Source organism: Mustela lutreola, chromosome 6 (assembly GCF_030435805.1).
Source record: "Mustela lutreola isolate mMusLut2 chromosome 6, mMusLut2.pri, whole genome shotgun sequence".
Classification (NCBI taxonomy): Eukaryota; Metazoa; Chordata; class Mammalia; order Carnivora; family Mustelidae; genus Mustela; species Mustela lutreola.
In genome coordinates, this window is record NC_081295.1 from 7,688,342 (window position 1) to 7,715,044 (window position 26,703).

The following is a 26,703-nucleotide window of genomic DNA, read 5'->3' on the forward strand; positions in this document are numbered from 1 at the left end:
ACGGAGACCAGAGCTCGAGCTCTAGGAGCGCCGCTGGCTTTCTGATGCAATGGCGAGCAGGGCGCGTTCCCTGAGATTCATCTCTGAGCTGAAACAAAAGGGTCACTGGGGATAGCCACCCCATCGAAGTGCCGAGGCCCAAGTGCCCTCCCAGAGCCCAAGGCACGCCTCCAGACATCCCAGCATCCTTGACCCTCAGGCCTTCATCGGGGTCCCATGCTCCGCTCGCCACATGTTCGGGGGGCCCTGATGCCACACGTCCGGGGGTCCTGATGGCTCAGCTCCGGCCTGAGAGCCAGTGCTTCCTGGGCCACTGCCCTGATCCACACAGCCTGGGATTTGGCAAACTTTGGTCATTTTTCCCTTACTAGAAATATCCCCTCGTCTTTCCAAGCTGGTGGACCGCTGGCACGGAGCTCTGTTTTCCACCCCTTGATGGTTTAACAACTCTCCTCTGGACCTCCTGCATGATTTGACTTTCTTGAGGTCTGGTGCCCTGAAGTGCACAATGTTCTAAAGGAAAGGGAAATAATATTTTGTACCAAGGGCAAATGATGTTTTGATTGCAACTTCTCTTAAATCTTTAATATTATAAACACGATAATTATAATACCAGCAAGAGCAGCCGGTGTGTTCGGAGCACAACCTGAACCAGGCACCGAGCATCGAAGGGCTACAGGGGGGCGGTCTGCATAAAGCGGGCTCAGGGTTGAGGACTTGACAGATCTTGGCATATTAATTCCATGGCACAGGTACAGTTCCAGCCCCACTTTTATAGATTAAGGGGGGGGAGGGGAGGTTAAACAATTTGCGTATGGTTTCCTAGCTAGAAAGCAGAGGAGCCAGGACTCAAACCCAGACAGTCTGGCTCATCACCATAACCACAAGGCAATACTTCCCTACACTACTGCGGAGCTTTTTTTCTTTCCTTTTTTTTTTTTCCCCTCTTAAATGATGGACTTGAAGCCGTTCTTAAGATGCAGCACTCCCAGCTTCCCTCCCTCTCCGGCTGCGACCCGCTGCGACCCACCGTTGCCCGCCCCGACCCACCGTCGCCCCGACCCACCGTCGCCCCAACCCAGACCCACCATCCCCGACTGTCGGCCCCTCCCTCCACCCGCAGCGGAACTCTTCCGCAGGTCACCCCGCCCACGTGGCTGCGGACGGCTTCCTCCCGCTGGGTCTGTCTGGGTTTGCGTCTCACGATGTGGAACAGATCTGTGTTTCCCACAAACCTGGAGCACTCGCCGCATTTCTCTTTGAGCAGGTGAAGTCTACAAACCATTAAATGACACTAGGCCTGGTCCGAGTATCCAGCCCCACTCTGGAGCTGATTCTGTATCTGAACCTTACTGAGGAGGGAGCACCCGTTTTCGTCACTGGTGAGCATCTCGACTCGCGTTCCTTCTTCACCGCCCAGTGAACTGTAGAAGAGCGATAAAGCCGGAACGACCCAGCTCAGGGGGAAACGAGTTCCTGCCGTGGAACCCAGTCACTCTCCGCCCACGCTATCGTCCCACCTCACGCTTCAGCAAAGACAAAGCTACCCACTCACCCGACCAGTTTAATTGTCCCTCTCGCTGCACAGCTAGACTGCATTTCCAGCCTCCTGGCCTCCGAGGTGGGGCTGTGCCACTTAGCTCTAGCCCATTTTTTTTTTCAAATACTGTTCCCATTCTGCAGAATCCTCGGAGGCCAAGTCTGCAGACAGTAACACCATGGCATGGGAGGCATGAGACAGGCCCGCGGACCGGAGCCCCGCTGCCAGCACCTCCAATGACCTGCCCTGAACTGAAGAAAATAAACCTTTAACACAGTGAGCCAGTTAAATTTGTGGGTAGCTTCGTACCGGCCTATTCCAATATATCACTCATCCAAAAAAAAAAAAAAAAAAAAAAAAAAGAACAAACCTGATTTCATATCCTTCTCTGACAAGATCCCCAATAGTAAGTATCACATTACAGCGAACTAGATGTTGGCTGCCGAACAAAGGGCTGTGTGTATGTGCACACACACGGGCTTGAAGAATGAATGCACACACCTCTGGGCCTTAAAAACACTTAAGCCCTAGAATCGTGAACATATATAATTCTAGAACATACAAGTTAAAACTATAAACCACATCATATTACGTAACCAATTAACACCCATTCACATAAAAAAAATTACATTATTACCTTTATCCAAATAAACAAAATCCACCATGGGATTTTTCTCTAAGAACTCTAACTTTAAGTTTGGACAAAATAATAATGCAGTAACTTTTACAGTACATAGTTTGCTCCAAAGTCTGAAATTGAATCACAGAGCTGGAAGGAGTCGTAAATATTTTATGACCACCTCCAGCATGAGAGTAGGCTCAAAACCTCTCACAAAACCTCTAACATCTCCCTGTCCGGTCCTCTTGCCACCATCCTAACTCAAACAGCCTAGGAAGACACTAAGTTTCCGCATGAGGACATCTCTGTGAACCCTGTCAGGCCGGCGAGAGGCCGAGCTCACGAGAAGGAGCGGACGTGGGGCGGGACGTTCTGACCCATCGGTGCGGACGTCAAGTTTATATGAAGCCAATGTGCCAAAATACTAGCAACTGCTGAATAGAGAGTGGTGAGCACATAGACTTTCACCGTAACGCTCTACGTGTGTGTTTGAAAACCATTAGCGGTAAAGACAGAGGAGGGAAAGGCGGCCATCGGCGCTTCCTTCAGCCTCAGCAAGTTCCACACGAGTTCTGAGTGCCGGCGCCTCATCCCAGCCGCCCCAGACTATGTACCCTTCTCAATATCCTCCTCACCTGCCGGGATCTATTTAGATCATTATTCTATCAGCCCAGCATGCTCAAGTGAGATCAGTGCGCGCACAAAGAGCTCAGCCAAGTCATTTATAAAAAGCCCAGAAAAGAACGGGGCCAAAAGGGGTAAAGACAAGGTCGGAGGGAGACTTGAACCACAGGAGTCGGCCAACAGCGAAGCAGCTCGGCCAGCAGGGGAGGGCGGGCGCCAAGGGGCCTGGTGGCCTGGGGACACGGCATGAGGAGCAGGGCACACTTCCCAGGCCTGGGGACACAGTGGAAGGGAGGTACTTCAGAGGCAGTCCCCTCAAAGCCTGAAGAGGTGAGGAGGACGGAAGAAGGACGGGGCGCCTGGGGAGGGCAGCGGGGCGCTCAAACCACACGGGAGACGCGCCCAAACCAGCCATTCACCCTCCACCTCAAGCCCTGGGGACTCCACACTGATTTCTACAGAAAACCCAACTTCTCCGCAGGACTTACGTGCTTCTCACCCTCCATTTGAGGGTCTTTAGCCACGTCCAGAATCTGAAGCTCTGACCTAGTCACACCTGCCCACATTCAGGCCTTTGCGTGAGCCGCTCCCTTTGCCACAGAGACCAGTCCCCGTGGCCACCCGACCTCCATGCCTGGCTAGCTGTGACTCAGCCACGGCATTCACCGAGCAGCTCCTCCTCTTTCCCTAACAGCCCCGACCAGCTTCGCTGCCCACACCCCAAGCCGAGGACTCCCTCCCGACAGGGTCCTGGCTGCCATACTCGCCCGCGGCCCTGGTCCGGCCAGCACGACCCGCACTCCAGGCTCCGTGCCGTCTCCCCCTCTACACTCCGGAAGCACACGCGAGGCGAGGCGGGGGGCCAGGAATGAAGGGCACTGTGATTCAAAGCCTCCCATCCGCTCTACTCCAAGCTCCCCCCTTGCCTGTCGCTGAGGCAATGTACTAGAGCCTGGTGCGAATCACAACCTCCCTGACCCCCTTCACCGTCACCAACACGAGCCGCCAGCACAGTTTACGTCGTGTGCAGCTACCCTCCCCGAGCTCCTGCTGAACCGCACAGGAACCGGCCTCATCACGACTGGCCCCCGGCGGGGTCGCGGGGTCTCTGGAGCCTCTGTGGCGGTGCAGCCCACCGCAAGCAGGCCGGCTCCAGTACAAGCTCCAAGCAGAGGCCCAGCCTGCCTGTGCGCGTCTGGGGTCCCAGCCTAGAGGCCGACGAGTGTGACAGTCCTCTGGTAACTATGGAACCCCGTCACCTCCCTGCAGATGCAGACTGTGCCCGGGAGCATCACGATACGGACTGCAGCACAGCTTTCTGAAACGCTAGCACCACTGTGACCTCAAGAGAGCCTATCCTCATTGCTCAGTAAAACCAAATGCTCCACTCAAACTTGCCCTGTGACCTCCTGTAATCCCCCATACCCCGCCTCTACCACAGGGTCGCTCATTTGCAGAAAGGGTCGTCTTGAGACTTCCTTCAGAAAAGAAGGGCTCTTTAGTGACCACCCCTCGAGGGTGGGGGGGAAACCCACCCCGCTGACCGGCACACGCTCTGGTGCGAGCCAGAATTCGAGAAAGAAATGCTTTCCCAGCAAGCCCAGGGCTGGGCCCCTTCCCAAAACAAACAGAGAGCAGAGGAAGATGGAAACAGGATGTGTGTGTCACGGGTGGGACGGGTAGAAGGGGCGCTCCTACCCACTCCAACAGAGCAACCTAGTCTGGGAACCAGAGGGGGCCACGTCCAAAGCAGAACGTCTGCCTGGTCCGTCCGCACACGGTTCCCGAGGACACTCGTGCTCCCGTCACGGCCACGGGCGAGGACGTGTCGCCAACGCTCACCTGCCGTCTTGTTGCACTCGAAGTTTATGACACTCATCCGCTGGAAGCCGGAGCTGCACTTTTCCCCGCCAGAATAGATCAGGGTGAGGTCCCCATCGGAGTACCTGGATGTTTGCGACACAGACACAGGGGTTGGGGGAACCGAGAAAGAAGCTCGAATCGTTACGCGTCTCCACATGAAGCCTTCTGCATACCCTCCGCCATCAGCACTGACATAAAACAGCAAGCTCTCGGGCCAGCTGGGGAAACGTCTAAAGGAAATGAGTTCCAAATGTATGGGCTTGTCGTCCTCCTGCTTCAAAGTAGTAGCTGGCGGGAAGAAAGCACTGAAGGCTTTGCTGTGAGCATGAAAACTCTTCCACTCGTTCTGGATTTTGCACAAAATAAATAAGGCCAGAGAAACACACAGTGTATCTAGCAACTGCCATAAACACGCTCTCACCTGAGCGACCCTGGACAGCGCTCATTTGCAGAGAGCTACGTTTTCCTAACGCTTTTGTGAAGATGACTACCAAATTACGGGTCACAGGAATTGTACTGAGTGCGTTTCCTTAATTGTTTCAAACTCTGATGTAACGCTAATGGCATTTCAGATTCTCAAACGGCCAGAGAAAAATCAGAACTCCTCAGAAAAATGTATTTTAAAATACAAAGGCTGAATCAACTCTTAATCTAATGAAAGGCCTTTCCTACAGTGTGATTCCTTACACAAAACAGAGGATAAAGCGAACCGTTTTCACAGAAACGGTCTTACTGGAAAGCCAGGGTCGGTGACAAACAGCAACTTGCCTATGTCAGACAGGAAGGAATGCGGATGAGCGGACCTGCCGGCTCCTTCATGGAAAACGGAAGGAGGAAGGTGACAAGGGGAGTCAGCTACGTTTCACAAAAACAGACACAATGCACTTGAAATTACTGTTTACACACCGGAGGGTTTGATTCTGGTATTTTCCGGCTACTTTGATTTGAGAGGGTTCAGCCTTCTTCACTTGGCAAACGGCGGCATCTTTCTTACTACAGAACGGTACTTCGACTTCTCCACAGACATTCAAATAAAACATATATTCCTTCCCGTCTGAAGTGTAGTAAGAGGAGGATGGACCTAAAGGAAGGGGAACCGATGAGCAGAGGCTCTGTTGTGTCCCCAGGTGCTAGAGGGTCAGGGCATCACCTCGGGCGCACCCGAACCCCTCTTGGAAACACCCGCCCAGGGACAGAGGCGAAGTGGGCCCCTTCGCACACGTGCGCCTTCCCGCTTCCTTTCGGAGCTCCGCGCACCTCTGTTCTGTCGCAGTGGCTGGAGGTCAACGGTGATGTCATGCTGCTCGCTGGTCAGAGAGCAGGTTTGACTCTCCAGATAATCTCTGTGGCACGCATACTCAGTGATCCACTCGATTTCGTAGCGGCAATTCGATTTTGCTGTGAGCTTGGGAATGGTGCCCTATCAAGAATGGTTTGAAAGGAGCAAAATTAATGTGTTTTTTTTTTTTTTTAGAGATTTTATTTATTTATTTGACAGAGAGAGATCCCAAGTAGGCAGAACTGCAGGCAGAGAGAGAGGAAGGGAAGCAGGCTCCCCGCTGAGCAGACAGCTCAATGCGGGACTCGATCCCAGGGCCCCGAGGATCATGACCTGAGCCGAAGGCAGTGGCTTAACCCACTGAGCCACCCAGGCGCCCCAAAACTAATGTTTTTAAATGCAGATTTTCCATGCTTCTGAAAAGCTCAAAGGTACTTTGTTGGGTTTTTATGTTCTTCCATTCCTGTTTCAGACCAAGAACCACCTCAACACAGTTCCATCACGGGCGTATAAACACCCTGTTTACTTGCAACCATTTCTGTCTCTTTTAAAGGAGTCACACTCGAGGTCCACCCAGGGAGCCCAGCCTGGACTCGACGTCCCCTGACAGCCACAGCCTCCACACGCAGCCGTGACTCAAGAAGGCACGCGGCCTGTTCCCTCCTTTCTACTGGAGCAGTAGGGAACGGGCCAGACGAACCCACAAGTTAAGCGGAAGTCGCCGTAGGTGTGTCTGGGGAGATGGTCTGTAACTCCTTTGCTCCGGTTGTCAAAGGGGCCTCGGGCACACCTCACTGGTCCTTGAATCCGCTCCTGCACTGGGGGAAGCCAGGGCATGACCCGCCACAAACCCTAACTCTGCCAGAGACCAGCTTTTACAAACATGAGCTCAGATGCTCGTGTTTGGTGTGGACAGGGAAGGACATGATCACTGCTGACCAGAGAGTGCAGTGTCGCCCTTTGAACCATCCTCGGGAGAACGAGTGAGACGGTTCTTAGTACCAGGAATAGCCTCGCACCTCCAGAAACACCCCAGGGCCAATGCTGCCCGCGCCAGCCACGCACCAGGCACATGACAAGGCGTCAGGACTACACACACGGGCTACAACTTAGTAAGACACAGAGCTTCAAGTCCAGTTCTGTCCGACTCAAAATCAAGGCTTTAACTACTTGGCTTGGGGACACCAGACATCTGGGAATGGGGTGCTAAGCGCCGAGTGGTGAAGCCAGGCACACAAGGCCCCCCAGTGCAAGATGTGCTCATCAGGGAGGAAAAGGCAACTCCGTGGAGACAGAAAGTCACCTAGCAGCTGCCAGAGCAGGGGGTGCGGAGGGAGGGACAGCCCCCGAGCAGAGCGTTTCTTCGGGGCGATGGAAATACTCTCGCGTTAGGATCACACCACCAGTCGCACAGTTCGGTTACTCTGTTGTACAGGAGAATGCTACTGTATGTAAATTCAATAAAGCTTTCTTAAGAAGATCTATATGACAAGGTGAACATTTACTAAAATTCCAGCTCCTAAGGGCATCCCATGAGCCTGGTAAACACTTAAAGAAACCCTCGAGTGTTCAGGTGTCGTATGTCACCCAGATCTGTCCGGCAAACGGTTAAGCTGGAAATGGAACCTCTCGCTCCATGAATAACAAAGCAGCCTCCTTTCCTAACACCACCAACTGCCCACGGAGAAGAAAGGGGAGAGACTCCCAGACTCCTGATTCCCCTGACTGTGGTGGAATGAACCGCTTCTCCCTGGACGAGCAGGAAGGGGCCGCACAACAAGCCCAGCCAGCTGAGAACGTCTGTCTCATCGGGCAGGAAGAACTTCACCCCGCATCCGCAGGTGCAGATGGACCGTGTCCGCCAACGTCCCTAACATTCACCTTCAGAACGCATGTCGTCTGCTGGCCAGTCAGGTCTGTACTGAGCGGACGCCACGTGGCCCTGCAAGTCTGCGGACACGAAGTGGAAAGCTGGCCTGGCCTACACTTTTGTCTCCACAACCCCCACACACAAAACAGGCCAGCTGCCAGCACGAAACCAGACCAAATTCCATGTTTGTTTGTGGGGAGGGGGAGCTCGCTTCCCTCGCCAAAGAATTCAACTCCTCCTCCTTCGTTCTATTAAGAGGAGACAGAAATAAATGAGAGGAAAGCCCTGCCCTTCCTCCCGGGGGCTATCTCCCTTCCATCAGCACCCCACACCTGCTAGAACACTCGAACAGCAACGGACACGTGCAACGCGGCCGGGCACGGGCCCAAGGACAGCCAGACCCCGGCCCTACCCTCAAGGAGTTTACAAGTGTGCTGTAACTGAGCGGACAGCCAGGGAACAGGGTCAGGGGCCCGCCCGCGAGTGTGGGAGGAGGGGATGAAACACTTCACAGCAAGACCCTCAAACAACAACCTTCCTTCCGGCCAGGACTCTCCCACCTGAGAAGCCCCCAAACTCCGGCCACTGGCCTGCAGAAGCTCGGCCAGGCCTGCACACCACGTGCTCCGCTCACTTCTTACTATGCTTCTATAAACCAATTAGCTATTTTCACCTTACTCATTCTAACAAATACTAGCTAGGAAATCACAGGTTTGAGATTATACATGTGGTTTTTCAAATGTTCATTCAGATCAGCATTATTATATAAATTTTCAAAATCTTTCCATGAATCACTTAAAATCATCTCACACAAACCAGAACAAAAGGCCATCCTCGGAGCGCCTGGGTGGCTCAGTGGGTTAAGCCTCTGCCTTCAGCTCAGGTCATGATCTCAGGGTCCTGGGGTCGAGCCTCGCATCGGGCTCTCTGCTCAGTGGGGAGCCTGCTTCCCCGTCCCTCTCTGCCTGCTTGTGATCTCGGTCTGTCAAATAAATTTTTTAAAAAAGGCCATCCTCCATAGACATGCAATACCACAGGCATCAACACACACGGGGCCCCTCCGGGTTGGGAAGGAGAAACAAGCCCCAGCCTGCTGTTCCCCTGAGACCCTCACGCAGGCAGGAGTGCCTCCCCCCACCACCAGAAGCAAGTCTTCCTGGAATTCCACTGCCCTGGCTGTCTCTGGCTCCCCCTCTCCGGCCCTAGACCCAGCATCCCGCACCAGCCCCAGATGCGCTCACCTAGACAGCCCACACAAGCACGCTGCCAGGAAGTCCTCTGTGGACGAGCCACTCACCTCTCTGCGCTCCGATGGGCAGACAAACGTGATGGTCACCGCCGGGCTGTGACCGTCGCAGAAGTCCAGCTCCCTGGCCCCTTCTTTCACATAACTCAGGACAAGCCTGGATGACACACGTTGAGAAAAGAGTGTTATGGAAGTATGAATTCCATTCACATCGACGTGTTGCCCTGAGTGTTCATCCCGCTCACTCGTTTGGGGGTCAGGGGTAGCAGAAAGAACACTAAACTATAAAGGAAGCCACAGTACGAAATACCTTCAATTTCCATTTTTAAAAAGCTGATTTCAAGTAAACGTCAATGAGTGCTATTTTCTTTTTAAAAATAAATAAAGTGACCAATGTGTAAATTTAAATACTAAGAAAAGCTACTCGAGTAAGACAAACGAGAAAACACTATAAACAATCGAAGAAAACAAAATAAACACAGCGGAGCAGGCCGAGCGCGTTTCTGTCCACGAGGCTGCACGACTGCTTCTTCTCTAAACAATAACTTTGTAAGTGGAAGCCAAGATCTTTCTCTCTCTAACCTGAAGCCAGCCAAGCGCCCCAGCCGCCGTGACCTCCCACAGCCAGGAAGAGCCCGAGCCGCCCCAGTGCGCGGGGATCTCCCGGCGGGACGCGCCTGCCGCTCCTGGTGCGCCGGCCACAGACCCGCCGAAAACAGATGGCCTTCCTCTTCTCTGCAGACTAGCTCAAGCTCTCACTCAGTGTCCAAGCTTTGCAAAGTCCCCTCTCCCCTGTGAGGAGTCACCCACTTGTCACTCAGGACAGCGTAATGGGCTGAATCGTGTCCCCCTACAATTCATACTTTGCAGCCCTAATCTCCAGGACCTCAGCATGTGACTGGGTTCGAAGACAAGGCTTATACAGAGGAGAGGAAGTAAAAATGCGGCCATGGGAGCGTGGCGGCGGTGGGGACGTGGAGCTAACCAGATAGGACGGGCATCCTTATCAGAAGAGACCAGGACACAAACACACAGACCAACAGAGCCCGTGAGGACACGGGGAGAAGGCAGCCATCTACTAGGCAAGGAGAGAGGCCTCCGAAGAAACCAGCCCTCCCATCACCTTGGACTCCTAGCCTCCAGAACGGAGAGGAAGTAAGTTTCTACTGCGGAAGCCAGCCTACGGCCTCTCGTTACAGCAGCCCTGGCAAACTAACAGACACACATATAGAAACCTCCCAAACGTTTTTAAATTTAGGTTATGCTCCAGAGTCTTCTGTGGACCAAAGCAGTGGCCTGATACACCACCAGTTCCGTGTTAGAACAAGCCACAGCAAGGAGTCCACCAAGGCCCCAGGATCTACGGCACAATCCAGGACGCGGTGGCATCGGACAGGCCAGACGAGCATCTGCAGGAACTCACGCCCCAGCGCGGACCCACCTGTCCTTGTTCACCAGCTTCAGTCCCTCCTTGGGCTGGCCAACGTCGAAGGCCTGGTCCCCTCTCACCAGGCAGGCAGCTGTGCCGGCGGGACAGCCACGCAGCTGCGGACTGGGGTCCCGCAGCGAGTCTGTAAGACATCCCATGTGACGCTGTCAGACTGTACCTCAGTCTAAAAGTTCTGAAAGTCCTCAAAGTAACACAAGTTAGTAGAATTTTGGAACCCAGAAACAAGTCAGGCTTGAGAGAGATTCTGGGTGCACCGGTGACCTCTCCAGACGCAGGAAGTGCATGCGTCCTGGCCTGCGGGGCCACTGGGAAGCAGAGGCAAGAGACTCAGTCTGCTCCTGGCAGGAAGAGGTGATGAGAAACAGGGACTGAAACATACTTTGTACTCAAGGAACGTACACAGTCCCCCCACCCTTCCTGAAGACACACTAACTTGAGCATTATCCCCTTGTCCAAGCCATAAGCAACTAGAAAACGCAGGCACTCCGTGGACTGGTGGGAAGACGGGAAGGTTCGTGGAAGGAACCTACATACAGCTCTGGGACCAGGCCTTAGAAACCTCCCTTGCTGTCCCTGCGACTTTGCTCTAATGGCACAACTATCCAATGCCAGGTGCATTTCCCGAAGGTCTGGGGGAGGATTAAAGAACATCTAGATGTGCCCAGAACAACAGCCAGACGTTAGACGATCCGCGACTCTGCTTGTACACAGTCACAGGCTCACTTGCATCCCTGGCCTGTGACTGGTGCTGTACCTGACCGCAGCTCCATCCAGGACTGGGACTCAGGGCCTCACACATGATGGCCTCAAAAAATATGTCCCTCACAAAGGAGTAACTATGGCCCAGTCTTCTTAGTCGGGGCGCAGGGTCGGGGAGGGGGGTGCCCTATCTTCTCCAGTCTGGCAGGAGGCCATACCAGCCGATGAAAAGGAAAGGCCGTGCAGCACAACTCTACCAGGGGCTGCTCTGAGTCCACATCAAGTACCAGTTGTGCCTCTTCTCCCCGTGGCATTAGCAGATCCCTTGGTTTACTGAAGGCCAAAGAGGAGGCAAGATCCCCAAGTGTGCAGAGAGGATACACAGAGCCAGCCCACAACTGCTCGTGAGGGTCTCAAGGTCACTATCAACATGGCTTGTGACCCCAGGCAACTTCCTGGGTGGTAAATCCACTTTTCTTAATTTTTAAATTATCAATTTACAAAATTACTGTGAGTCAAAGTCACTGAAGTTCAACCCAAACTGCCAATAATCAGGAAGAAAAAAACTTTTATAAGAAAATCGCCACCGAATTCAGAAAATCCTCGAAATGGTGAAAGACCAGAAATCTAAATGTTTTCTAAACTGAAATGAATTCAATAATCTGCAAGACTCTTCAGCTTTATAATCAAATTTGAGCTACAGACCCATTTAAGACACAGGCTTTGTTCGTCTGCCTTTTTCCAAAAGAACATTAAAAGCTGTCCTTGGAGAACAAAAAAATGATGTAAAAACCCTGACACACACAAAATCTAAAATTATCACTGGTCACTTTTAGTGAAACACATATGTGGTATACTCAAATTTAAAACAACAGTTTTTTTTTTTTTCCCTAAACATAGAAAGAATCAAAATGGTACATAATATGTATTTGTACAACTCACCGTAAACTCAAATACCTACCACTCAGCCACACCATCCCATACTGAGTTTATTCTTAATATTTTTTTTCCAAACTTTTCTAAGGCCAAAGTCCCACAGACAGTGTGAGGAACAGGAACATAAAGATAACACTAGAACTCATCTTTTCATTTGCTAATTCACTCGTGACAGAACTGCTGCTGGCATAGCAGAAAGACAAGTCTTGGTCTAGGAGACTAACAACTCCCTGAAAAACACACAAGCTAGGTTCTAGAAAGTGCGGACAAAACAAAGCCTTAGTCAAACTTAACATCCTATTTAGATAAAGACCATGTACAGCCTTCAGTTAATTTAGCCAAGACACCCAAGCTTCCCACACCACTTCTGGCAGCTAAGAAGAAAGCCAAGCCAAAGCTGGCTTAGGATAAAATATGCATCACAACCCAGTTCCCAAGGTCACTTGACCATCCCTCTCTCCCTGTCCCCCAGCCTGCAACGCAAAGCCCACAGACGTAGGTACGCCCAGCTGGCCAGAGGCTGTCCTCCCCTGGCCCCCCACAGGAAGGCTGACTCACCCTGCTGCAGCTGGTCTGGGGCCCCCGGCACACCCACCCCGTTCATTCTCCCACCATCTCGCTGGAAATCAGTTACCCGAGAATCCTGGAATCAAAATGTCTGGCAGAGAGCGTCCACTGAGATGGATAAACCTATACAGTCTGGATAAAACCTATATTGGAACCAAAGCTGACTGGGGGCCCCGGGGGGCTTATGCACAGAGAACATCTTCCTGTCTCCTTAGAGGGTTGACTCCGTGACATGGACACCCAACTAGGAATAACGGTGGAAGGGCAAAGACAGAGAAGTCTTCTAAGACCTCCCTCACCACCACCACCCCCAACCCACCTATGTCTCTACAAACGTTGATGAACAGCGAAGTGTCTGGGTCAGAGTCGTCCACCAAGTAAGCCCCACTAATCTTGATCAGAGGATTTAAGTCATGCTTCTTGAGTTCTCCATCAAATGCATAGCACGGCACCTAGAAGAGAGGAAGAGAAAAGGTGAATCCTGGACACCCACCTTCTTGTGGTACCAGCTCAGCAGAGCATCTGACCGATGTGTCACAGGACACTGGTCCTACCGCTTATGGTCTATCATGCCGTTCGGTCCCTCAGAGACAAAAGAAACAAAGCAGAGGTCAACAAGTGCTTCAGATGCTCTGCATTTAGCACCACGTTTTCCCCTCCTGACTGCCCCATCTCCATCAGTATGCTATGGCATCTGCCAGCCTACAGATGATCTCTCTGCCCCTACCCTGCCCTCAGCCCTCATCCCGGAGCTCTGCAATTCATAATGAAATTACCTGATCGGTCCATCCTCATCGGCTCCCCTTCCTCCCCTTCCACTCTGCCTGAACACGGGTCTGGGAGGTTGCTGTCGCCACCCTGCCAAAACCACTCCCAACCAGTCACCACTGACCGCCTGCTGTAGACATGATGTGCTTTCTCAGCCTTGAGTGTCACTGGCCCTTCCCTACTGCCTGACTGCCATTCTTCTCTTTGCTCCCTAGCCCCCCAGAGGCTCCTGCTTTCCCTCCACCTGCTGGATGCTCCTTTTCAGCCTCCTGGGAACATTCTTCATCTTCCTGCTATCTCTTAATGCAGAGGTACTCCACACCTGACTTCTCTGGTCACTTCCCTGTCTACACTCTTCCCCCCGGTCACCTCCTGCCCAAGTCCAGACTTCCTAGCAACACACAGTAGATCTTGTTCATCAGCGGACTCTGGAGCCTGAATGCTTAAGTCCAAGCTCTGGTTGCTGACACTTAGGACAACCGTGAGCCAGTCTAACCTCTGTGCCTCCGTTTACCCCTACGTCAACTGGAAATAACGACAGTCATTAGCTCGGAGGGCTGCTGTACGGACAGAATGAGTTAATGTATGTAAAGTTCTTGGTACAGTTCCTGTCAAGCCCATATTAACTGTTAAACTTGTTACTGTTACCTCCCATTATCACTTAGATACCCAAAAGCATCTCAAATTTAACATTTAAAAATGAGCACTAGGTGTTAATATGCCACTTATGGATCATTAAATTGTACCCCTGAAACTAATAATACATTTTATGTTAACTAAGTTAAATAAAAAACAAAAAATTCTACCCCTGAAACTAATAATACCTTATGTTAACTAAATTGAATAAAAAATAAAAAATTCTATCCCTTAAACTAAGAATATACTATATGTTAACTAAGTTGAATAAAAAATTGAAAATTAAAAAAAAAATAAAGTAAAAAAAAAAGGGAAGAAATGATTCTATTTCTCCCCCAAACCTGTTCCTACTCCAGTGTTCTCGATCTCAGCATTCAGCCAGCTGCTCAAGCTGAAACCTTAAGATCATCCAGACCCCAAACATTCCACATCCAAAACCATCAGCAAGTCCTATCAGTTCTGCCTTCAAACTGAATCCCTGATCAACACACGGTCCCTGACCTCAGCTTTAGTGCAAAAATTACCTGCATCCAGTCTCTTAGATGGAGCGCCCCCCCACCCCACCCCGCCGCCCACCCCAGTCTCAGGCAGGTAGATCTGTATAACAAAAGGTAACCACTTAGTAGCTGAACAGTAGTTCAGCTAACAAGTTTTTCTAGGAAAGATGATCAAACTTGCGGGACTGCTCTGACCCACTAACCATTTCCCCCAGTGCAGTCCTCAGAGATTTCAGGGCTCGTATGGAATGAGTCGAGGGCAGCTCCTCACAGACTCAGGGAACACATGAACTCCTTTCAATGGGACCCCTAAAGCGAACTCTCCCCATGCACACGGGGGGATCAGTGGTCCCGCTGCCGACGGAGGGGGCTGCAGCGGTGGGGTGGGAGGGGTGTGCCGGCACATGAAGCCAGCAAGGTCAGAAGGCCAGACGCCAAGCCTCACACTGGACCCTGCAGAAAAGCCACCAAAACCAAAGGTATTCCTGCGGACTGTGACAAGGCTCCAGTGAGAGGAACCAGGGCATCCAGCACCCTGCAAATGGAAAGCCTGTCATCCTCCAGGCAAGGTAACACAGAGACAGTAACTCCAGCAGGGAGCGACCTGGCCTGTGGCAGGGGTGGGAACCAGCAGACAAGGAGCGACTCCCTAGCTACAAGCAGGGAGCAAGCCGGCAGCTGGCGTGGAGGAGAGCCGGGGCCACGTCTGAAAGAGCTTGTAGTTCTCCACCAGCTCAGCTTCACCCAAAGACTTGAGAGATTCCAGTAAGCGAGGTCTGCAGACGCCTGGCTCAGGCCAGTTTCAGCAACTTCTGGCCAGCTCTCTCCTCCAGGAAGGACTAGAAGACACGCCTAACACAGCACCCCACAGAATTGGAGCGTGCATCGGAAAAACAGTCAAGGCTCCTGGGGAAAGTCCTCCCCACTTCCTGCTCCACGGAGCAAAGCAATGGAGACATTCATAAGAGCAGGAATGTAGCCGCGGGGGAAGGAGGTCGTTGGCCAGCCGCTCACACCACACAGTGAATCAACCTTGTTAGCGCCAGACGTATACGAACTGCACTCGTGGAGCTCTGCTAAGAACACAAGCACCCCAGGCCTGAGTTCTCTGCACTCCTCGGAGTGTGATGGGAAGGGGATGTACATCCAAACTATTTTAAAGAAATTACTATCTTAAAAAAGCCCTACCAGAATTCACTCAACAAGCATTAAGACTGTCTGCAACTACCATGAGCTTTGCCCCACAATTGTTTTAACTCCGACAAAGCCACTTACAACCGAAACGAGATACAGAAATCAAGACTCCAGTGACACGAACCACATCTGGACTGGTTTTGGGTTTTTTGCAGGGTTTTTTTGTTTTTGTTTTTTTTGCATAAAATATTTACTACAGTAATACATACTACAATACCATCTCCTGTAAGGTATAAAGCTGTAATCAAACCTCACTGAAGACAGAGAAGAGGAAACCTGCTCCACCAGGATTTGCTACAGCGAGGCCCGGCCTCTCAGCGGCCACCACGGGCCTCTGCCCATTCCTCCTCCATTGACCTATACCTGAGGCACAGCAAATCCAAGCCATGAGCAAGGACCTGCCCTCCATACCCTCCCTCTATGGGCTCTCTAAGAGCAAGAAGCCTTTCAAAATTTAGTGAAATTCCTGCTTCCTGGCCCACGACAGGCCCTCCACAAATGAAAACTGAATGAATAAGGCCCGGGCTGCCAACCAGACCTAAAGACCGGATCACTGAGGACACACTGCACACTTCTCCTCCATGTGTAGATCGGCTTCTAAGAGAAATTAAATGTCACTGTTTGGAGAAAAAACACAGACTATACTCCTCCCCTCATACATCAAAAACTGATTTAGAGCAAGCCCTCCCCACCCCACCCCCATTACTTTCCTATAAAGAGCAACAAAGTAAATAGTTTAGGCTCGGAGGCGCACAGGTCTCTCTTGTTCTTCTTTGCTTTTTTCACAATCCTGTACAAATGTAAAAACTGTTCTTCGTTCTGGGGCTGTGCAAACACGGCCCAGGGCCAGGCTTTGGCCCAGGGGCTGTAGTCTATGACTTCTGACCTCCGACGCAAAGAAAATAGAAAACAAGTAGCATTTATGTATTTATTTTGCGAAGTAATTTTTCACCAGGTATAACAGTTCAAAAAAGCCAGGCAAGACAACAGTCAAAACAGGAAAAAACGGGTCTCGCTGCTGAGCTGGAGAGCCAGAGTCCAGGAGGACATCTGTGGGACCGGGAGAAGTCTGAGGCCCCACAGGAGAGCAGGAGGCAGCGTCTCTCTGTGGCTCTCACATGCTTTTCCTGCCACTAATTGCACACTGGCACACAGGGTAACCAAAGCATTAAAATTCAAGGTTTAAATCTAAACACTGTCATGTCAAGGTCAGTGTTGTTGTATTAGGCCTTCACTCTTTCCACACTTGAGACTTCTTTCTCACTTGGTGTCCCTCATGCTCTCTTCCAGGAGGCAACATTCTGCCTCTTGCAGTTCCGTATCTGATCATTTAATATTTACAACTTCGTGTGGCTTTATTTCTTTAAAAACAAACTCCTCTCTTTCTGCCCTTCTTGAATGACACTGTATTGGGCCATCAGTGAAAATAACTGATTGCTCTCATCTTCAGATCCTAGATCCTAAGAGAGTCTTTGAACTCAATCCTTCAGAACATAAAACTTAATGGGGAGACAGAATAATCAACCCGTGAAGCCTGTGGCCTCAGGAAGCACAGAAAACCACCTCCAGACCTGCAGGGGGAGGAGGGGAGACATGGCAGGGAAAGGGCCGCACAGCACGCCGGCTTCAGGCTCGGGGCTCGGGGAGAGGACACTGCAGGAATCACGAAGGACGACTTGACTGAACACCAGAGAAAGAGTGGAAGGAACGACAGAAGCCATCCAGTCTCTGACGGACACCAGCAAAGAACTGACTGGCCTGAACTCACAGCGTCCAGGAGGCATCCCAAGGCTGAGGAGAGGGGCGCTGCGAGAGAGAGTGTCTAATCTAAACACGAGCTCATCCCTGGCAGTCACTGAGCTGCATGGCACCAGAAACCAAGAACTAACTAACTAACTAACTAAACTGAGATGGTAGACGGTGAGCCAGTCTACTTCTAATCATATCCTAGGATATTTTAAATGCCCTGTCCTAAAAATAAAAACCACCCAGCATCATTTTAACAATTAAATCACGTGGTACCTCTACTCAAATGGAATTTCAAAACTAAAAAAGATTTTTACCCCAAAAGGTTTATGCCAGTGTTTCAAATCTTAAAGGTCCCAGAATGCCCTTGGTAGTAAGCACCTGACCTTGAGTCCCCTTGTTACCTCTTTATTAGCTTTAAATGTCTCTTTCTTGCAGGCAGCAGTAGTCCTCCACTCGAAGTAATGCACACAATCTGTTGCAGTTACAAATTCAGGAGTTCCCTATTTTTAAAAAAAAGTAAAAATAAGTTACCATACTGCATTTTGTAAGGGTTTTTTTTTTCCTCCCCCCTTAAAGTTAGAAACAGTAAAGGCTAATGAAAATTTTTAAAGCAGCACGGAGGGGGAGGAGGGAGGACACAACTGTTTTAGTTAATCAAGGTCATCAAGAAGTTCCCAAACCCAGAAATTATGAGACAAAAGCTTCGTGAAATCATGCTGGAATTTTGGTATAACTGGTCCAAAACTGTTCTACTGCCCCAACTATGCAAGCACAGTAACTCCTGGGATGTAGTCCTCAGAGCCCTTCCACTCTCAGACTCCAAATGTTCTCTTAACCAAATGCCAACAAAATCAAAGCCAGAAAATGTGACCTCATACTTCCTGTAAGCTGAGGACGGAGGCCCATCTGGACCCGACCGAGTTCACACACCAGCCTCGCTTTAGACACCCCCACACTCAAGGGCAGCCCCTCCACACAGACTGCAACCAGGGTCGACTCCAAAATGGTCAACCACAGCACTGCTGGGTGAGACGTGACACAAATTCACCTCTACACTCCCATGTGCAAATCTAGGGAGTTCTTTGCAATTCTGGGTCTCGTGTGATGAACACAGAACTCCTGAAGGAAATCAGTTAAAATTAAAGCAGCAGCTAGCCTATGCTGTAACACAGACCTCCATATTTCATACCACTGCAAAAAGATCTTTTTTCTAAGGTTCCAACATAGACAAGAGTGCATCTGACAGGCTGGTCCCAAATTAACAATGTTAAGTTCTATTTTTAAAGTTCTTCAGAGGAGACATTATGGGCCTAAAGATACAACAATCACAGCACCAAATTCTAAAACAATACTTTAAGGTAATCTGGCAGCCCACATGAGTTTCCACAACCTTATTTTTCTAAACACTTGGGTTCTTACTCTGATTAGAGAACAGTCGTAGGATCTCTATATAAATTGCTTCTCCTAAAAGCTAGCAAGTATTTACTGGAAGGTCCTTTCTATATACCAGAGATTAAAACCAACCACTCATATGCAATATGCAAGAATAAGAACAAACATCACACTTTAAATAATGATGTCCCCTTGCAATGCCAGTAACACTCAAAAAAGGTGTGATTGATGGCCATTACCTACTGGCCAAGACTTCTCCTAGACAGATGCTGGTCTTCCCAATTTAACATAAATGAGGAAACAAAAACAGTTTAAAACTACCAAGATAAAATGCTAGGTAAAAAAAGTCTTAGAAAGAAAAAAATTTATGCCTACAGTGGAAACACTCAACAGTGTTTTGAGTTTAAACACACTAATCACCTTGAATTGTAGTTTTATACAGGATGTAGGTCAAGTTTCACTTAAAAGTTGTAACTATGGGCTACGGTTTGTTTACATATTGGTTCTTAATGGTGATGGTGTTTTGGTTGGTGGTTTGATGGCTCTGTTTGTGTTTTTAATTTTGCTCACTTATTCTTCCCAGAAAAACACTATAGCAAGAATGCCTAACGGACAAACATTTTTAACAAATGGAACATTATAAAGTGACTCTGTGTGGACTCACCAAGGTTTTCCCACATAAGAAGGTAATGCTACTCTGGATTCTGTGATTTGGGCTTTGCTTACAGCTCTCTGTTGTGTTGAATTCCAGAAGAGATCTGGTTACAGTTTTTGAAGAAGAATCACCTATTTGGAAAAGAAAAGACATGAACAAACTATAAAACATTTATAACCATAAAGCTATTTCTAAGCATAAGCAAATTAAAAGTGGCACTATAATTCATCTGAAGGCTCATAAACTTACAAACTGTCCCTTCGCCAGGATTTTCCATCTGAAGAATGGCATTTCCATCAAGCTACTGGTCAAGCCCCAAACACATTAGAGTCTTATCTTTCTCTTATCTACCACATTCAATAAATCAGAAAGTTCTAATGGTTTTTGCCTCCATCTCAAATCCACCCACATCTCACCACCTCTACTACTGCTGCTACTAAAACCACTACCATCTCTCACCTACACTCTGGCAATAGTGTAAGATTGGTCCCCTTGCCTCCATCTTGTCCCTCACCATTCCCCCTTTCCCCATCTACCTCAACCAGTGTGATCTTAGAAAATGTAAATCAGAATATATAACTCAACTGCTCAAGTTCTTCAATAATTTCCCATTACCTGTTATAAAATAAATAATTTCCTAATTACCTGTTATAAAATAAAATTTCTTTAGAATGGCTCACAAGTAGGGTGATTACATCTCAGTTTGCCAGGACTGTCACTGCAATAATCTGGAATAAAATGTCTATGCCATACCAATATGGTAATAAATTGGCATAGGAGCAGATAAACTCACAAGCAGATTAGAAGAGAGAGCGAAGAGAGATACGTACAAATCAAACCTTGACATAAGACAGAATAACAGATCAATGAGCAAAGAAGAGACTATTCAATAAAGGGAACTAAAGAAAATGAGAATCCACATGTGAAAAAAGAAAAAAACTGGATCCCTGCCTACCACTGTATACAAAAATCAACTCTAAAATAAAGACATAAACATCAAACTTAAGAACTTTTAGTACAAAATATAGTTATCTTTTAGATCTTAATGTAGAAAAGTATTTAAAACTCAAAGCATTAACTTCGGAATATTAATATATTTGACTTCTTAAATTTAAAAGTTTACTTTCATCAAAATATAGCTTAATGAAAACAAACTACTTATAAACTGGAAGATAGACAAAGCTAGCAAAGAACTGGAATCAAGAATATAGATTCTCACACACAGGAAAAGAATAAAAAACTTTTCTTTTATAATCCTAGAAAGTGAAACAAAATAACCTCTAACTGAAAGAACACACAAAACGGAGATAAGGGAAAACCCACACCTAGTCATGTCTTGGTAAATTTTAATATTAAAGGCAAAGAGAAAATGTTAAGGCTTCTAGAGAAAGAACACGTCACATGCACTAGATAACCCAATATAAAATGGATGGGATCAATCAAAAGGAAGAAAAATATGTCAGGAAGCATACGAAGAGAAATGTTCAACACCACTGGTAACCAAGGAATTACATACTGAAACCACATGGCATACCAATTACAACCATTCCAATGACAAAAGTTAAATACCAAGTGTTGGAGGAGAGTGATCTAGCTCTCCTTTGTTGCTTCAGCATGGTATTAGGTCCTAAAATTGAACATCTTGTACCCCATGAGCTACGTACTGAACTCTTAGGTATCTACACAAAAGGAAACAATGCACATGAAACACGTGAAATGTGAGCAAAAACCTGGAAACAACCGAAATGCTCATCAGTAGAACACTGGATAACTTACCTTTGGGAGAGCCACACAATATTTATGTAAAAGTTGGCTGGAACAAACTACAGTGAAAGATAACGAGTTGGTTGATCTTTAGCAACATAATATTGTTGTTACCACTTTAAGTCCCAGAAAAGTACACATAGTATGATATACACTTCCTAGAAAGATAAAAATACCTCTCTCTCTCTCTCTCTCTCTCTCACACACACACACACACACACAGACTCTTGAGAAAGAAATAAGACACAGCAAGAGAAAGAAACAAAGAAAAGGAAGAAAATTTTAAATACAGGTTAATTATTACTCCCACTGAAGGGAGATAGGAAGATGGAGAGAACACATAGATAGTGATTATTCTTCTCGGGTTACTAGATTTTGTTAGTAATCACATTATTAGTTAGTAGTCACATTATCCAAAACAACTAATCACATTATTAGTTAGTAGTCACATTATCCAAAACAGCTAATTAAAGAACAAGAAAAGGGCGCCTGGGTGGCTCAGTTGATTAAGCAACTGCCTTCGGCTCCGGTCATGATCTTTGAGTCACAGGATCCAGTCCTGCATCAGGCTCCCTGCTCAGCAGGGAGTCTGCTTCTCCCTCTGAGCCTCCCGCCCTCTCCTCCTCGTGTTCGTGTTCTTTCTCTCTCTCAAATAAATAAATAATCTTAATTAAAAAAAAAAAAAAAAACAGAAGGTTAGTCCACAGATCAGTTATGACTGTGTATCATGAACTCGGGATTATAATTGGTCCAATCCGATATAAATACCTGAGATCTTCTTTTAAAAAAGAAATAAAGGAGGAAGAAAAGGGGAAGGATCAAAATTAAGATGCAGTGGGGAGTGGGTAATGGGTTCCAGAGCTGCCCCCACAGCACCAGTCTCACAGACCATTGGTTCCTTCTCCCGACTGCCCGCCTGCCTTTTGTGCAAAGGTCTGCCTGAATCGTTCTCTCCCCTAAAACTCCCGAGATCTTTCCGAAAATCCTTCTTCTCAGCCGAGAGCACAGTCTCCGGGACCAAGGACAGCGCCCCGTGGACAGCACCCGTAGCCCCGCCCATGGTAGGCGTGTCTAGCGCCGCGAGATGGGGCGGGGCTTCTACGCGCCCCTGCAGTGCTGCGCTCCAGGAGACACGGAGGGCGGGCGAGGACCGCAGCAAGCTGCACAAGCCGCTGCCACAAGGGGGCGCTCACAGGCCACGATCCCCCCCCCCCTTGAAGACCCTCCCCCACGCCTCCCGTCCCCCCACACAGCAGCCCCTTCCGGCCCTGTGCCCAGAGCTCCTGGGGGCTCCTCGTAACAGCTGGGCCCGCCCTGAAAAGGAAACGCAGAGGGTCCTGGCCTCGGGCTGGGAGGGATCCAGCCAACCTTTGCCGCCGCGGCACGGGGCACCGGCATCCCTAAGCGCCAGGCCCCCATCAGCATCGCACCCGCCTGTCCATCTCGCCTTCTTCCTCTGCCCGCTCCGCCTGGTGGCCGGGACCGGCTGCCAACCCGGGCACTCGGGAAGAGGCCGCAGCGAACCGCGGCAGACAACCGCGGCAACCGGCCAGCCTGGCCGTCCTCCCCGGACGAGAGCCGGGTGAGGACTGCGGGGCCGCGGCCAGCACGCCAGGCCCACGGCCAGCTCCCGAGGACGGCGCCAAATGGGCTGGGCCGCGCTCGCCGGGCCCGCCAGACCGCGCCGGGTCCTCCAGACCGCGCGCCGGGCCCGCCAGACCACGCTCTCCAGGCCGGGTCCGCCAGACCAGACCGCACTGGCGGGGCCCCACCAGACCAGACCGCGCAGGGTCCTCCAGGCCGCGCTCTCCAGGCCGGGTCCTCCAGACCAGGCTGCGCGCGCCAGGCCCACCAGACCGCGGTCTCCAGGCCGGGCCCGCCAGACCAGGCCGCGCTCGCCCAGGCCCGCCAGGCCGCGCCGGGTCCTCCAGACCGCGCTCTCCAGGCCGGGTCCGCCAGACCGCGCTGGGTCCGCCAGACCGCGCGCTGGGCCCGCCAGACCGCGCGCTGGGTCCTCCAGACCGCGCGCTGGGCCCGCCGGACCGCGCCAGGCCCGCCAGACCGCACGCGCCAGGTCCTCCAGACCGCGCTCTCCAAGCCGGGTCCGCCAGACCAGGCCGCGCTCGCTGGGCCCGCCAGACCAGGCCGCGCTCGCCGGGCCCGCCAGATCGCGCCGGGTCCTCCGGACCGCGCCGGGCCGAGCGCGCCAGGTCCTCCAGACCACGGTCTCCAGGCCGGGTCCTCCAAACCAGGCCACGCGCGCCAGGCCCACCAGACGGCGCTCTCCAGGCCGGGTCCGCCAGACCAGGCCGCGCTCTCCAGGCCAGGCCGCGCCGGGTCCTACAGACCCTGCGTACCAGGCCCGCCAGGCCACGCTCACCAGGGCCCGCCAGACCGCGCCGGGTCCTCCAGACCGCGCTCTCCAGGCCAGGTCCGCCAGACCAGGCCGAGCTCGCCCGGGCCCACCAGACCAGACAGCGCTGGCGAGGCCCCACCAGACTAGACCGCGCCGGGTCCTCCAGGCCGCGCTCTCCCGGCCGGGTCCTCCAGACCAGGCTGCGCGCGCCAGGCCCGCCAGGCCCGCCAGGCCCGCCGAGCCCTCCAGACCGCGGTCTCCAGGCCGGGCCCACCAGACCAGGCCGCGCTCGCCTGGGCCCGCCAGACCAAACCGCGCTTGCCGGGCCCGCCAGGTCGTGGCGACTCTGCCAGACCTCGGTCTCCAGGCCAGGTCCGCCAGACCGCGCCGGGTCCGCCAGACTACGCGCTGGGTCCGCCAGACAGCGCTCTCCAGGCCGGGCCCTCCAGGCCGCGCTCGCCCGGGCCCGCCAGACCAGGCCGCACTCACCCGGACCCGCCAGACCAGGCCACGCTCTACAGGCCAGGCCGCGCTCAGTCCTCCCGACCCTGCGCACCAGGGGGCCCGTCAGGCCGTGCTCGCCCGTACCCGCCAGACCAGGCCACGCTCCACAGGCCAGGCCGCGCCGGGTCCTGCAGACCCTGCGCGCCAGGCCCGCCAGGCCGCGCTCGCCCGTACCCGCCAGACCAGGCCACGCTCTACAAGCCAGGCCGCGCCGGGTCCTGCAGACCCTACGCTTGAGGCCGCGCTCACCCGAGCCCGCCAGACCAGGCCGCGCTCCAGGCCTACCAGGCCTCGCCTGCAACCCTCGCCGTCCCCGGCCGAGCCCAGCCGAGCTCGCAACTCGGCCTCGCTGAGGCCCCAAGCGCTGGCGATCCCGACATCGCAGGCGGCCGCGGGGCCCACCGCGCGGCCACCCGGCCTCCCGAACACACCGCTTAGAGCCTGTCAGGCAGGCAGACAGCCCTCCCCGTGCTAGTCACCAGTGTGCTCCGGCAAGGCTTCCCCAGTTACCCACTTTCCTTTCCCTTCTCTATTGTGTCGTGTCCCTCAACGTGTACAATTCACAGGTTCTTTCACCAAATGAAGACAGAATCCTCTCTACCCGATTTCCCACCCCCCACAGCTGCTGCCTCGTTTTTCTGCTCCTCTTTATATCAAAACTCTTCAAAAGCGATTTCTATTCTTGCTACCACCAATTACCCTCCCCGCTCAGATACTCCCCCTTGTCCCCTGCACTGGCTGTTCCCCGAGCCACCTGACTCACTCCTTCAGCTCTAAGTCTTTGCTTAAATGTCACTTTCTCAGCGACACTTACCCCCATTTAATATTCTTGAACACACACTCCTGAGACCTCCAGCACCCCTGACTCTTCCTTTTCTTTTTTACAGCACTCATCACGTTCTAGCGCACCACCTAGCCACTGTTTGTGTCTGTCTAGCCCCCACTCTACTGGTATGTAAGCTCCACAAGAAAAGGGATTTTTGTCTGTTCTAGTGACTGATTCATTCAAGTATTTGTTATAAATAAATAAATGGACATTCAGTGTTGGCTGTTTCAAAATATAATTTATACATATCTCTTTTAAGATAGGACTTAATCAAGTAAATCAGAATAAAATATGTTACAATTTACCAAACCAGCCCCATACGCTAGGTTGTGCCAGCATATCTGCCACAGTTACCAATGCTACGAAAAAAAAAAAAATTCTTGTACCAAAATCTATGTACAGTGCTAATTTCTCTACTGGTAGGATTTACAAAAGTAGGTAAGGGGAATATAGGCTTTAAAATTTAACAGCTATTGTCGGACTATCAGGAGAGGCCATAAATAAGACAAAAGCATGAGTTATATCTAAAACTGAACCAGATTATCTTCTTAAATAGCCAAAAGAATTATACAGTTTTAAGAAAATGAAAGAATACAGGGCTTAACAGGAAAAGAGATTTTTACATCTTAAGAGTCAGAGATGCAGAATTCAATCCAGCAATCAACCTGGATGGCTGTTCCAGAGTTCTCTGAGTGCACACAAAATATCAACAATACAAATGTCATCTCAAGTAAGGGGCCAGCCTCCTTAGAGTAAATGAAGGCACGTGATGCAGCAACCACAACGGGATTCCTTGTGTCCTGCCCAGGTCATCAATAAGAAGCCGGTCAGAATCACAGGCTTTGGCGGTAAGTAACCACAATTAACATTCTTTCCTGGTGGGTATGTTACACCTCAGTTCTGTGGGCTGGTAACAGGCTTCCTGAAGTAGATGTATAGCTTCTAACTCTCAGAAAGATTAATTAAATTAAGACCAAAGAATTAACATTTGGGATGGCACGAGAAATGTGACTGTATCGGTATTTTTTCATACTGGCAAAGTTCAGTGTCATGACTCCAATCGATCCACAGCTTATAACTGACCAGCTGACTGAGACTTGTGATGCAGTATCAGAACATCTAAGAGAATTTCAGACTAATTCTGTTTACAAATTTAAACTACTGAATTTATAATTATTAGTACTGAAGTTCTAATTGTCAGATCAGACACATTAAGTACTTTAAAAGGAAATCAAATAGGTAAAATGTAAAAACGTAGAAATTTTAAATTGGGGCAAAGGCAATTCAACAAGGTTGCAAATGCTGTTCACGGGTCCCATAAAAATGACTGCTAAACTCTGCCAGATTTATATATGGAACAATATCATTTGCCTAAGGAGGAGCTAATATATGATTTTTTAATCAAAAATAATTTAATATTGTTTAAACCAAAGTTGAGGTCTTAATATTCATTTCTAAGTACAAAAGCAGCCTTTGTGGGTACCATAAAATACACATCAACAATTATCTTCCCAAAAGAGTTACAACCATCTTCCCTGTAGCAATACAGGCATGTGCCTGTTTCTAGGCTCCCTGCCAATGCTCTGTGATTCAACCATTTAAACTTCTGCCAATTTGATACAAGAAAATGAGATTTCATTATCGCTTTGATTTGCATTTATACCTGGCT

The 26,703-nt window shown here is 50.4% G+C and overlaps 1 protein-coding gene and 1 long non-coding RNA gene across 3 annotated transcripts in view; one reads left to right on the plus strand and one right to left on the minus strand.

The window, feature by feature from the left end:
- The window catches only part of LOC131833400 (uncharacterized), a 43,403-nt gene extending 36,761 nt beyond the window's left edge, over positions 1 to 6,642 (plus strand). The window contains exon 3 of one of the 2 annotated variants that reach the window (XR_009354444.1): positions 6,479 to 6,642. This is a non-coding gene — a long non-coding RNA (uncharacterized LOC131833400). Of the gene's footprint in view, positions 1 to 1,683; positions 1,781 to 6,478 lie in introns of those variants that run through there. The other variant, XR_009354443.1, reaches the window with a different exon arrangement.
- Positions 1 to 26,703, minus strand: part of IGF2R (insulin like growth factor 2 receptor) — a 96,248-nt gene that overhangs the window by 47,901 nt on the left and 21,644 nt on the right. Inside the window, exons 3-10 of the mRNA XM_059176613.1 lie at positions 19,594 to 19,715; positions 17,939 to 18,037; positions 13,013 to 13,145; positions 10,483 to 10,612; positions 9,093 to 9,198; positions 5,904 to 6,066; positions 5,553 to 5,727; positions 4,626 to 4,729 (exon numbers count right to left, since the gene is read on the minus strand). Coding sequence (XP_059032596.1) covers positions 4,626 to 4,729; positions 5,553 to 5,727; positions 5,904 to 6,066; positions 9,093 to 9,198; positions 10,483 to 10,612; positions 13,013 to 13,145; positions 17,939 to 18,037; positions 19,594 to 19,715 — 1,032 coding nt within the window. The remainder of the gene's footprint in view (positions 1 to 4,625; positions 4,730 to 5,552; positions 5,728 to 5,903; positions 6,067 to 9,092; positions 9,199 to 10,482; positions 10,613 to 13,012; positions 13,146 to 17,938; positions 18,038 to 19,593; positions 19,716 to 26,703) is intronic.